The sequence below is a fragment of the Amblyomma mixtum genome, chromosome 7 (genome assembly GCF_055824585.1).
Source record: "Amblyomma mixtum isolate Tamu chromosome 7, ASM5582458v1, whole genome shotgun sequence".
Taxonomy (NCBI): domain Eukaryota; kingdom Metazoa; phylum Arthropoda; class Arachnida; order Ixodida; family Ixodidae; genus Amblyomma; species Amblyomma mixtum.
The window spans coordinates 49,117,618-49,131,142 of NC_143018.1; the positions used below are offsets into that span (position 1 = coordinate 49,117,618).

Below are 13,525 nucleotides of genomic sequence, written 5' to 3' on the forward strand. Positions count from 1 at the left end.
TGGTTTAATGTGCACATCGAAAAATTCAGGGGGGCACTTTGTTGACCTAAAGTGCGGTGAGGCGAAAGCCTTAAGCGCGGTGTTGCTGCTTATGTCGCTGATGTGTGGTTAAGATGGTAAGCTTCTCCTCTTAGAGTGCAGCGCGACAGCGTCTTGCAACGCTGCCAGGGAGTCCACAGAACGCCTTCGCCCATTCGTCTCTACGCCTTGCTCGTCGGTAAATTGTTTTTTAGGAAAGGAAATGTATCTGTCTCGCATATCTCGGTGGACACCTTAACTTCGCTGTAAGGGAAGGGAGGAAGATGGGAGTGAACGACGACATCGTATTCACTAGACGCGCCTGTGTTCATTCCAACCCATCGAGCTGGCATAGCGGAGTGGTTAGCGTGCCCGTCTCGCACTCCGGAGACCCTGGTTTGATTGCCCGACTGGACAAATTTCCTACTCGGTTTTATTTATTTATCTGGTCTGACTATAAAGGTTAAGTAAGCAATTAACTAAACTCATTCCCACTTACCTGCAGCATCACTATACGATCCCTTTAATTGGTTTCATGGTTACTAGCCAAAGTACAATCGACCCGGTTTGAAATTCGCGCACTGTGTCGTCACGACCATTTCGACCAATTGAAAAGCGTGAAATTTCTGTCGACAACTCCTGCTTACAACGATGAGGCATTAACGGCTTCTGCCTGAAAAACAGACTTAGCTTTCAGAGCGTTAGCTCTACTGGTCGCCCTTCGAGCCCGCAAGTTATGCTGATTACACGGTTATAATCCAAGATGACGACATCTATAGCAGCGACATTGTATCCTAGTGGTTGTCATGGTAACCGAGATGGTTACATAATGAAACAAAGTACTAACAGGCGGCAGCGTGATGCTCGAGCACCACTCGGAACTGAACTATGTCTATCCGGTATATACCTATATCCCTGTCTGGCAGGCGTCAAAGTCGGGCCACTTAGTCCCGACATTCCGTTTGCCGCAGAATGTTCCGGATGATGTCATACGATTCAGTGTATCGTGCAGCATAAACTTACTGGTTAAGTTAGAGCCTAACTCTCTGCAGGGATTCGAACCGGTGACCTACCATTTCGACGTCTTTACGAATATTCATACGAACATTGCGGCTCAACCGTTTATCGCAGAGTGTTCGGGGTGGTGGCATATACGATTTCGCGTTTCGTGCAGCATAAACTTACTAGTTAAGTTAGAGTCGAGCTCGCGGCAGAGATTCGAACCAGCGGTCTATATTAGGAGTGTTAACGGTCGATATTCGCTCGCTGCCACAGCGTCGGCTCATCTTTTCGCCGAAAGATGACTACACTGATAACGCGCTAAAATTCAGCTTAAAATAAAACCAAAACAAACGGGAGAAAAGTTCCGGTGAAGAAAGGCACTCGTCAACTTCAGCTCGTGTTTTTTTTTAGCTCTTCTTAGCTTGTTCCTCAATTTTGTGGCGTCGTCGTCTTCGGCGGCGGTGCTGTCTATAGCACAGACTAGCTCTTTCTCTCCCGACGCGCACGGGATGGCGTCGCCCCCGAGATCAGCAAAACAATCACAAAACAAGAACGCACATTACCGTCTAATGGCTTGAACACCAAAGTTCTAAACAGAGCGAAAACAGGACAAGAAAGAGGCACAACACGAGCCCTTGTCCTGCCCTGGTTTAGCAGTTATGAACTACAACCAACTCTACCAACAAGCATCAATTCTTGAAAACCAACTTTATCGATAAGTCTTCCTCCCGGTTATCGTCGTTGCGGCTTCGGGTTGTCAGCCCACTGTTCCAGATCGATGTCCGGCAAGTCCTTGCAGTCGACTTTCCTATTTAATATAAAGGGCGAAAAAAAAAGCAGACAGTGAAAGTTATTCTCTTTTTGTACAGCAGATTTTTAGAAAGGTGTATTTGCAAAGCCTGCTCGATGCAGTGACAGATTCACGGCTTCCAGATAGCACTTACTTTGTATTCGTATAATTAACAGAAGCTGACTGTACAAGGCGACTTACAGCTTGCTTAGCACACGGATAAGTACAGTATATCTTGATGAGAAAAAATTAAAGTCAGAGCGCAAGCTCAAACAAGCTCCCACTTTTCGGACTGTTTGGACGCGATTCCACTCCTCACGACAACTTCCACTCCGAGGACCGCATTCATTCATTCATTCATTCATTCATTCATTCATTCATTCATTCATTCATTCATTCATTCATTCATTCATTCATTCATTCATTCATTCATTCATTCATTCATTCATTCATTCATTCATTCATTCATTTTTCAGAAAAAATGGATGGCCTCCTGGCTAAAAGTTGAGTAAACAGCTTGATGGGCCCAAGAAACAGTTACGTGGCAGTGTTGCGAAGGGAAAAAAAATAAATACGCAGATATGTCATTAGAACAGTTGTAACGTTTTCTTATCGGAAGTTGTGCAAGCCTTGCTCCGCAAGTGCAACATCATTCACCGAACAAGCTCTGCCTATCACCCGCAAACTAACGGCCTTACAGAAAGATTTAACCGTACCCTCGGCGATATGCTCTCTATATACGTCTCATCAGACCATTCCAACTGGGATCTCGTCCTTCCGTATGTGACGTACGCCTACAACACCGCAACGCAGTCGACTACTGGCTTCTCCCCGTTCTATCTTCTTTACGGCCGTCATCCTTCTGCTCCACTCGATACCATTCTCCCATACCAGCCTGACGCATCTGAGTGTACTCCTATTTCGCAAGCTGCACGACACGCAGAAGAGTGTCGCCAAATCGCCCGTTCTCTCACAACTGAGGCCCAATACCGTCGGAAATCCCGCCACGACAGCCAACACACGTCCCCGCACTTTTCTTCTGGTAGCCTCGTGTGGCTCTGGGTTCCATCCAGTACTCCAGGCCTCTCCTCGAAACTTCTTGCGAAGTTTCATGGCCCCTACCGAGTTGTGGAGCGCACCTCGCCTGTTAATTACGTGGTGGAACCGCTGATGCCGTCTCCTGATCTTCGCCGGCGCGGACGCGAGACTGTTCACGTCCAGCGCCTCAAGCCGTATTATGACCCGGCCGTCCCACCTACGCCGTAAGTCGCCAGGATGGCTCCTCTTCTCCCCGGGGGGCAGTTGTAACGACGAAGAAGTTCCTGTTCAAGCGAAGACGACGACGAACTTCATACCGTTGTGTTGAGCGGCATTGCCATCGCTTTGTGTGTGAGCTCCCGGTGCTCGACCTGTGTGTCTACGAGGCCTGTGTCTCTGCGTCTACCACCGGCGCCCTGCTCCTCTGACCGTCCCAGTGCCCATCTTACACAATATACACCACATTAAACAGGCTAACTAATGATGACGTGACCTCGCAGTGCGCATTCCTGACAGCGCCCTCTTTCGGACTGACTGAGCGCTTTTGTTTGCAGGCAGCTTCAGCGCTCAGGAGGCTGACAACTGCGACATTTCCTTTCAGTTGAACAATTTTCCGGCTACGCATTATATGTACATACTAGCCAAAGTCCGCAGTTCCCTGAACGTACATAGACTAATTTCGTTCTGCTACCTCATCATTAACAGTGCAACTCATGGTGGGGCAGCAGACTATGCAATTGGAACCTCTACAACTATCCAAAACAAGCTTTTATAATTATTAACTTTAGTAATTTCGTGTCCAACGTATCGCCGTTATTATGTACACACAGAATATTGTCAATTTCTGCTTTAATTAAATATTCTGTTATGATATCAGTGTATATATTTTGCTCCAAGATATTCCAGTTCTCCTTAGAAACACTAAACTTCCTTTCCTCAAACAGACGGAGTTCGAATCTGAGAACTACATATTACTTAAACCAAGATCCAGCTATGGGAAACATGGCACGAGTGTTTGCGCTACATCAGTGTGGAATACCTTCCCCCTTTTTATATATCTAGGCACCTTACATGCGGTTTGTTTTTCACAGTAAATAACCGGTGCTATCACTTCATTCATCCCCCTCATTTTTGCTGTGTCTCTTAGTTTTTTGTTCGTTGTTCTCTGGGATCCTGGAACGAGAAAACCACCTATCAGACTTCGGTCAGGTCTCCGTTGTGACAAATAAAGTTTTTCCTCCTCCTCCTCCTCTCTATTAGACAATACTGACAAGAGCCCCTCATAACTCTTCGATTCTGGGACTTCTTCCTTTATTTTCAATATGCATTTACTACCTTTGTCACAATGAAAATTTCCCAAACTTTTAAAGTCGCACTTTCGAATTCCATAGTCGAGAGACCGTTAAATACAGCTTCCATGCCTTCTTTCAAGCAGAAATTTACCGGCTTCTTGTCGGTACCGCAGGTACGTGCAGATATATGCAACTCCGAAGAAACAAAATGGCACATCACTAGCAAAGAAACGTCGCCATCCTACAAGCAGATGAACGTGTGAGTTTTAATGCGGTAGCGTTTAGGTTGTCTTCTGGCAAAAAATTCCGACTTATCTGTCACAAAATTCTCTCATTGGTCGATAGAGGTCACGTGACATTGTTGCGTCATCACTACCTGCCCACCGGGTTGCAAGCAAACTGCTCGCCGTGGCAGGCGGCAGTTAACTTAATGATTGGTCGAGAGGGGTCACGTGACCTTGCGACGTCGTCACAACATAGCCACCATGGCACCTGGCAAACTGCTCACCTGGTTGTGAGCTACCTACCTCTCCTGGCCCTTAGCAGTCAAAATAAATCAAATAAATTCAGTGCAACTGCGTCTGCCCACCATAGCGCTGCGCATCAGCCTTACAGGAACTCATGAAAAGTAACTTGGGTTTCACAAGACCCAGCGGTGTCTGTGTTTGAAACAGCTACCTGCCGGGGCAATGGCGCATCGTTCAACCGCTGCACCACTGCGCCAGTAGTGGTATGAACACTCCCCGCGTTCTATGAATGCAATTAATAAGGCCGGGACGTCATCAGCAGCACGGGACCACCATTGAAGCAATCCTAAATGATTGAGACCAAAATTGAGAATATCAGGACTCCCAGAATTCCCAAGTTGGCTCACCGCTAAAAATTCCACAGGACCCCCAAAACTTTGGAAGTAGGCCCACCCCATAAAACGGCTTAAGGTGAATTAGTGGGTCGGATTAGTATAATCCAATATGACAGTCCTATGAAGGTACTGGAACATTCTAGAAGGTGATGAATCATGCATGCCATATAAGGGCAGTGGAACCGGTTCCAACCAGTGTTTTCGCGGGGAAAATCGCAAGAACATTAGAAACTCATTGTAGACAGCATAGCAGGCAACCTAATGCCTTCGTATTTTCTTTAAGAATGCGGTTAAGAATGCCCGAAGTTTTTTGGTTATGGTATGCCGCGACAGCGATGATGACAGGGCTTACGTGACAATAAGCCCTTAGCCAACTCGCTCCCGACAAAGCCCTTTTTTGTGTAGAAAGAATGGACTAAAGGTCATTGGTTGCAGGTTTTTCATCGCTCCCTGCGCCCTTCCCTGTATTCAATGTGCGGCGTAGAATAAATATAATCGACAGCTCGAATGCTGTTTTCTTTGTCTGTCCAGCTGTCATTTGTAAATGGCATTCGTTTTGGTCGTGTGAACGTGGTCGGTAAAAAAAAACTCAGCCACACATATGTGACTAAGTAGAAATGACACGCAACTTACGCTCTAAAGCTATAGTCGATTGATTTTCCGAGCCCGATCACACGCTCTTCAGCTTTAAGAGACTTAATTGCTTACTTTGCGCTCTTCAAATCGAAGACGTCTCGGTTGATCTTCGACTTGATGCCGGTGTTCTCGCAGATGATCTTGGCCAGGGTTGTCTGTCTTATTGTGCGCAGCTGCCCTGAACGCGTGGAAAATGAAAATTCAGGAACAGGTTAATGAACCAGAAAACCGTGATGTTCTGCTTCGTCAACTCGGAATAATAACTTGGGGAGTGCTTCTTGAACGCGTTATAAAATTCGAGCTCTTCATTCTGCTACTCTGTGGCTTGTGTTTCCTGCCTGCCACCTTGGGTTGGCATTGTTAACATCGGGATGGCGAGAAGTGTTCCGAAGCGCCTCTAGCAGGCGGCTGCAGTGTCCACGTTCAGCGCCTTACAAATTTCGTGTAATGATTTCAGTTGCCAGGCAACCAATTTTTTTATGTACGTCTCAAGAAAAGTACAGCGATAAGTACGATGAATTAGCAGGAAGACACAGGACACGTGCTTATTTTCAACGGTCAGTGATATGAGCTAATGTGCTAAGAAGGTACGCATTAGAACTATTTCCCATATTCTAGGACGCTAAAGGTCAGGAGTCGTTTTTGCAGACTTTTGAATAGCCGCCGCGGTAGCTCAGTGGTTATGGTGCTCGGCTGCTGACCCGAAAGACGCGAGTTCGATCCCGGCCGCGGCGGTTGAATTTCTTTGGAGGAGAAATTCTAGAGGCCCGTGTACTGTGCGATGTCAGTGCACGTTAAAGAACCCCAGGTGGTCGAAATTTCCGGAGCCCTCCACTACGGCGTCTCTCATAGCCTTAGTCGCTTTGGGACGTTAAACCCTATAAACCAAACCAAACCAAACCTTTTTTGAATACCAAGTATGCTTATGGTTCTTCATGTTATAGATCGGATTTCCTCTAGGTAAGTTCAAAAATGCGGAGTGTAGATCCAGCTCATACCGGTTATATTCTGCATACACTTTACTTACCTTGGCTCATGATGGCCTTACTTGCTCATGTGCCATTAAAGGCTACACAACTTTGCCTACCACTTGAGTTTATAACCTTTCTGCAAGACAAGGAGCTATGTTTCGCCTGTAATTACAGCACACTAAATACTTTCTGTGGTAGTAGCAGTTATTTAGCTGCTACTGCAGCATTTGAATGCTTTAGTATTCGTTAGATGGAATTCGAGACAAGCACTTCAAGTTCCTCTGGCTGCCACCACGTGGTGCATGGCTGTGGACATTCAAATATAGCGCGTTGACATCATCCGTGACGTAAGAAAGAAAGATAATGACGGAATGAATGCAGAACGTAGCGTGATAAGCCGCTAGGCTTAGCGGCACTGGCTAGGACCTCTACAAAACTCCTGGTATCGGGGACCACTGCATTCAAAATCAAGTAAGCCATGACGTATGCCTCTTCACTAGCCATGTTTATATGAATGCGACAGAAGTAAACTGGAGTGCACTTTTTAAGGGAAAGTGAAAAACGACAAGGAAGAGAGTAGAGGACGAGTCACGCCGTTCCTTCTCCTTCTCTTTCCTTCAAAAAGGGGACTACAGTCGGATACAACTTAAGTCTGAAGTGAAGCTCCGCCCACATTCGGGGCCACCGCAGGGGATTCCTCCACGACAAAAAAGTAGTCCGTAGTTAAAAGTTTTCTTGTTGCTTAAACAAGAAGCTAATCACTAGAGAAAAAATTGTAGCATCTAGAATTTTGATACCTGCTACATTTTTAATACAGTCAAACATTAAAAATCTCACTTCGTTCACTCTTGTGGCTCGCCAGCGGACTAATACAGGACGCCGCGAACCATGGCCCGGTGTAAACAACTACTGTTGAAATTTTTAAGTTGTATCCTACTATAGAGTCAACTTCTGTCGGATTCATGGAAATGTACCAACTGAAATGTTCGATCTTACAAATTCCGAATGAACCAAGGAGAAGGTATAAGCGTAAGAAAGCTGACTAAGACCTGCAAAAAAAAAGCAAACAGAAAACGAGCCACTACTACCACTAGCAGTGGGTGCATATGACTATGCTCCTCCCCATACCTTCAGTGAACGACCCGGCCTGTCCGCCATGCTCGTAGTAGAAGCGGTCCCCCCACTTGAGTCTGCTCATCATGTCAGCCACAATGCAAAGGAACGTAGGCCCCATGGCCGCTCCGGGGACGAGGTGCTCGTTGAGTCCGGCAGAGAACAGGTCGATGTCTCGCACGTCCCTGCACCGGTTTGGAAACACGCCCACTGATTCATCACTGCATTAGTCTTTTCACTGCTCGCTACGTTTGCTCTCCCCGTGACAGCGAAAGAAGACCAATACAGGCAAATTACAAGTATGCTTTTTCTGATGCTTTTTGTGGTCCGGTAAACCACGCAGTAAAAGGCAAGGAACTGCATAAGACTCAGGTGTGGACGATTATGACTTTGCAGCGACCAGGCTTGCTTAATATCAGCTGACAGTATTCCAAAGGAAACAGTTGAGTCTGGAACAAAAGACTGAAGGATTGTTCTCTAATTTTGATCATCTCACAATTAATTCTTTGTTTTTTTTTTTTAGTTACGGAGAGTTACTGTCTTTCCTTTTTTTATGGCATCCCCCCCCCCCCCCACCCTCGAGTTATTGGTAGCTACGGCCATTTCTACCTTCACCCCTTCCCTCACGGCATAGTTGACGTGCCCACCGAGAAGCGTCCACTGCGCCTTTGTTTCCTCAAAATCAATTTTCATTTCAGTTTTCATGACTACCGCCTATGAGATCCCAGCTGGCGCCTCAGAAGCACTGCCACTCACCGGCTGTGATATGGAAAGCTGTGCTACCAGTGGGTTATTAAAATCGAAAGTAAAATAAACTAATGCAGTAAGAGTTGAAAAACGCTGCCTCGTGATCAGCATCGTGTTATGGTCAGGCGCAGTCTACCATCGAGTCGACCAGCAGAGCACAGCTCTAGGCTCAATCGCAGCCTTAATTGGGGCCTGATGGAGCCATCGTAGTAAAAAGCAAGAGCCGCTTAATCCGGCCTGTGTGTAGGTCTCTGAACATTGTAATCGACGTCTTGAAACCATGCACGTGTAGCATATCTCCTAAGTATATGCGATCATTACTCCCTGTCATGATGATTTCTAGGGACGACGTCCTGGCGTTGCATTATTTTGCGACCTTCGTCACTGAGTATACGTTTAATCCTCGTTAACTGCACTGCGCAAAGGTCGGGTCACTTTTGCCAGAATTCTGATGTATGGACAAACATGCGTTGTGCCTGCGAAGAAATGGGGCCTATTATTGTACAGGTTTGTAAAGCTTTCTGTGAGACGCCATTGTTGGCACAGGTATGTTGCGCGTTTGAGGTACTGTCAGAGGCGCAAGTGCCCACAGGACACGCAGCCGTTGGCTCAAATGCATAGCAAGTCAGCAGCATTGCCAGTACTAAGGAAGCCAACAGTTTCAGTGACTGTCAGCTTCCTTCGTATGTGTGTCATAACGAGCCCCTCACTTCCCTGTCCGCCGCGGTGGCTCAGTGGTTACGGTGTTCGGCTGCTGACCCGAAAAGCGCGCGAGTTAGATCCCGGCCGCAGCGGTCGAATTTCGATGGAGGCGAAATTCTAGAGGCCCGCGTACTGTGCGACGTCAGTGCACTTTAAAGAACCCCAGGGGGTCGAAATTTCCGCAGCCTTTCACTACGGCGTCTTTCATAGCCTGAGCCGATATGGGACGTTGAACCCTATAAACCAAACCAAAACATTTCCCTTCCCTCCTTTGCTGAGTGGCTTCACCGGCGTCATATAGTGGTCGGATGAAGGTGCGTCCATTTCTCGCGTCAAGGGGTGCCCGTCTCTAAGTGTCTGCTTGCTCCCTCCCCTTGGGCTAGGTTCGAGCATGAGCCCACAAGATGAGTCGACACACTGGCGCGTTCCCCGCCGTATGCCGCCACCGTGATAAAGCGTCGGCAACCTGCATTTGTTTTTGGATTTTACCAGCGCCTCAGTGCTGCGGGATGCCGTAGCATTGCTTCGCGTATCAAGCCGAAGGATTTGAACACTATTCTGGGAACATCATCAGAACCGCACCTTGTAGCAGGAATGGACACGACAAAAATATATCGCCGCCAGCGATAGAGAGGGAAAAGCCAGTGATCGGTTTTAACGTGATAGCGTTTAAGATTCCGCTGTGCACAGAATCCGGCGTCTTCGTTGGCTTTGTGAGCGAAAAATCCCCCAAGAAGCAACAAGGTGAGCCACTTATAGGTCACGTGACCTTGCGGCGTCATCCCAGCATGACCTGACCACCGGATTGTGAACAAACTGACCACAGTGGCAGGTGGAAGCTAAATTAATGATTGGTCGCTCGGGCCGCAAAAGCCCCACCGGTGGCAGCACCTGCCATCTCAGTGCAGTGGCGCATCGCTTAACCGCTGCACCACTGCGCCAGGAAGGGTAAGGGGACTCCCGGGGATCTATGAATGTAAAGTAGAGAGTGACCAATTCTGCATATATGGGAATCAACTCATTACGCTATCGCATCATGCAGGCGGAGCCTAAGTTTTCCCTACAATTTTTTTTTCGCAGCCGCTGCCGGGGAGGTCGATAACCTTTTAACCTTTTCTCTGCAGGGAAGCAGAATTTTTTATGAACGGGTGGAATCAAATGATGCAGTATTGAAACAAAAGTTTGCAATTTGCTCAATAGCGATGCTCAAGTGATGCTCAAGAGCGCATCACTTTTTGACTATCCCCAGCAGCGATGGTCCCCTGCCACCATCGATGCACTAGATTCTGCATGTTTTTGTAGAAGGGTGAGAACCGCTGTTGAAGCCAGCACATTTCGTTGGTGGCTTCTTCGTCGAACGCCAAGAGTTTACACTCCCGACGTTGCTTTCTTTTATGTAAAAGCCAGTACTCTGATCGCAGGTGGTCCGCTAGCGAAAGCGCATTTCTGTAATGGCGGGCTATGAAAAAGGGAATCCGCTTCTGGAAAAGACGACTTTTGTCGGTCGGTCGGTCGGTCGGTCGGGCGGTTTATGGGGTTTATTGTCCCAATGCGACTGAGGCTATGAGAGACGCCTGGGGATCAACCACCTGGGGATCTTTAACGTGCACTGACATCGCACAGTACACGGGCCTCTAGAAATTCGCCTCCATCGAAATTCGACTTTGTTAACCTTCACTTCAACGCACCATCTTTCAACTCCATCACACCACGCCTCATTGGTACTTGATACGTGCATAAAAAGGATAAATTATTTTTGTTGGTACCCTCATCATCAACATAAGAACTGACAGTACAGCAGGTTACATTCAATGAATGCCGCTCTTATTTTCACGGACCTATCGAAACAAAAAGTTAAGTACTTGTAGGTGCCTTGAAGGACATGGTAAATGATTTGAATTATGTCTTCAAGGCCCAACGGCACTCTGGCGATTATGCTCAAGATAACAGCTTGAACTATTCTGGTATGACTTATTAAAAGTCACTCTGTGCCAAGTAACGACTAGTCCCGGTGGTTTTGAGGAAGAATATTTAGCATTGGAATATTGCACGAGCTTCCAAGCGCCCACACTGTCAGTGCACTGGCCCTTGAAAGAAAGAGAGAACGCACTCGTATATTTGCGAGTAGAGCTTGGCGATGTTCTTGGGCATCAGCTTGCAGCGGTGGAGGTCGTCGAATGAGCAGAGCGTGATGTTCCGGCAAAGTCTGACGTAGTCCGCGTACGGCCGGATGCCGTGGTCTCGGCCCCTCTGCATGTCCACGGAAAACAGGTCGTTGCCGTTTGGGGACTGGGGACCTCGGAAGAGGTAGTTTGTCACCGCCCTGTCACCGTACCTGCGCATTCAGGCGTTGTTATGAAGAAGCGGCAGCAGGGAAATTTGTATTTTAATGAGGGAAATCTATGGGGCCAACATTGAACGCTATTCTGATAGATGGCCATGAAAGAGATGACTGTGGTAATCATAGCTTTGAGGCTGCTTTTGTGTACAGGGTGTGTCTACCAAATAAAGAGGCTGTGTTCTTTTTAAAGCAGTACAGACTGAGAGAGAACGACTGAGTGATGACCCTGAACAAGTGTGGACCTGGCTGCCAGACTGAGAGAGAACGACTGAGTGATGACCCTGAACAAGTGTGGACCTGGCTGCCAGACTGAGAGAGAACGACTGAGTGATGACCCTGAACAAGTGTGGACCTGGCTGCCAGACTGAGAGAGAACGACTGAGTGATGACCCTGAACAAGTGTGGACCTGGCTGCCAGACTGAGAGAGAACGACCGAGTGATGACCCTGAACAAGTGTGAACCTGGCTGAGTCATGCATGTTCAGCCGTTCAGTTCATTGTTAGTTCTCGATTGCAGTAGCTGCGTTGTCTGTTGTGTACCAAACATATATAAATTTATAAGCCAAGAAACGTGTCCGAAAATTTTTAGTGGCACCGAACAACAGCAAGTGAACCTTTTAAAGGGTATACAAAAATTTTTTTGCTGTCCATTTTTTTTTTGCTTCGAAAAAGGCCCATACGGTTGGTAACAAAAAATGAGCTCACAACACCAAAGCGCAGCGTCAATAACTAACTACAAACGATTTTGTGCTCTTGCACTGTGGGATATCAATGAACAACAAATATCTTCAAGTGCTTGAAATTATTCTGGAGGCGTCCGCTGTGGCGGCTCTTTCTCTGTTTATATTTTCACGCCCTCCTTTATCCCTTCAGGTTAATTAAGGCTGCGATTTGGGCTAGTTGGTAATGATTCATGGTGAAAACAGCGCGGGAAAAACGAACGGACGACGAAAGACACAACACAAGCGCTGACTCGCAACTGATTTTTAATAGAAGAAAACGTCCTTTAAATGCTTTCCTAATGCTTCCTTTAGGAAAGCATTTAAAGGACGTTTTCTTCCATTAAAATCAGTTGCGAGTCAGCGCTTGTGTTGTGTCTTTCGTCGTCCGTTCGTTTTTCCGCGCTGTTTTCACCATGAATTTATCCCTTCCTTCGGGTCTTGGTTTGAGATGTATAAGGAAAAGTGAGACGGTTACTACATCATTCCTTTCTTCTTATTCTTCTTCAAAAAAGTATTTATATCGAGGTTTTTGGACTGCGACTGACGTCACGCTTCAAATGAAGTGCCTGCAAGTGGGTGTCGAGAGTAAAAGAATCAAGCCAACCTGTCCGTCGTCTGCATTGACTGCTTCATGAATCCTCGGAGGGCGGCGTCCTCGACGCTCTTGTTGTAGAATTCGAAGTTCTGGAAGTAAGTGTCCTTGAGAATGATGGCTCCCTGCTTTCTACCACTCGGTCCAATCCTGCGTGTGTCAGTTGAGTTCGATATCAGTACGAAATATATGCATAAGAAAAATGTAGACAATTTTCCGAAGAAGTAGTAACAAGAATTGTAATTATTGCGCCGTACCAGTTTGTGCGCCAAGCGAAGAAGCGGATGTCTCAGGAAGTTCGTATCTACAGGCTGATTGCAACATTACAAACTCCGTACGCGCTGTCTTTAACGAGCCAAGCTGTCCCATCGCGATTACTAAAATAGCCCGCGTAACAGCCTGTTCTGTTGTTTTTATTTCTCATCAGTATCAGCAGTGTAGCGCTGCTAATGAACAGTAATGGAATAACTGTACGTGTCTTGTAAGTGAAATTACAAACTATCGCAGCGCCGAAGAAGTGCCTAGCAATGCTTTAAACGGCAATGACATAGAGGAGAATTCGTTCGCCAGGAGGCTGAACCGGCACGAAATACGGGCAATATCGATGGGTACCCGTTGCCTGCGATGTAAACTGTCAACAAACTATTCAAGTAATCAGTGCGAATTCTGTTTTCTTGCTCTATGCAAACCCTAAACGCT

At 46.9% G+C, this 13,525-nt stretch overlaps 1 protein-coding gene across 1 annotated transcript in view; it reads right to left on the reverse strand.

The window, feature by feature from the left end:
* Positions 1 to 1,711: 1,711 nt before the first annotated feature.
* Positions 1,712 to 13,525, reverse strand: part of LOC149336021 (salivary peroxidase/catechol oxidase-like) — a 35,823-nt gene continuing 24,009 nt past the window's right edge. Inside the window, exons 11-15 of the mRNA XM_089552527.1 lie at positions 12,839 to 12,976; positions 11,282 to 11,506; positions 7,738 to 7,907; positions 5,711 to 5,816; positions 1,712 to 1,828 (exon numbers count right to left, since the gene is read on the reverse strand). Coding sequence (XP_089408653.1) covers positions 1,753 to 1,828; positions 5,711 to 5,816; positions 7,738 to 7,907; positions 11,282 to 11,506; positions 12,839 to 12,976 — 715 coding nt within the window. The 3' untranslated portion in view covers positions 1,712 to 1,752. The remainder of the gene's footprint in view (positions 1,829 to 5,710; positions 5,817 to 7,737; positions 7,908 to 11,281; positions 11,507 to 12,838; positions 12,977 to 13,525) is intronic.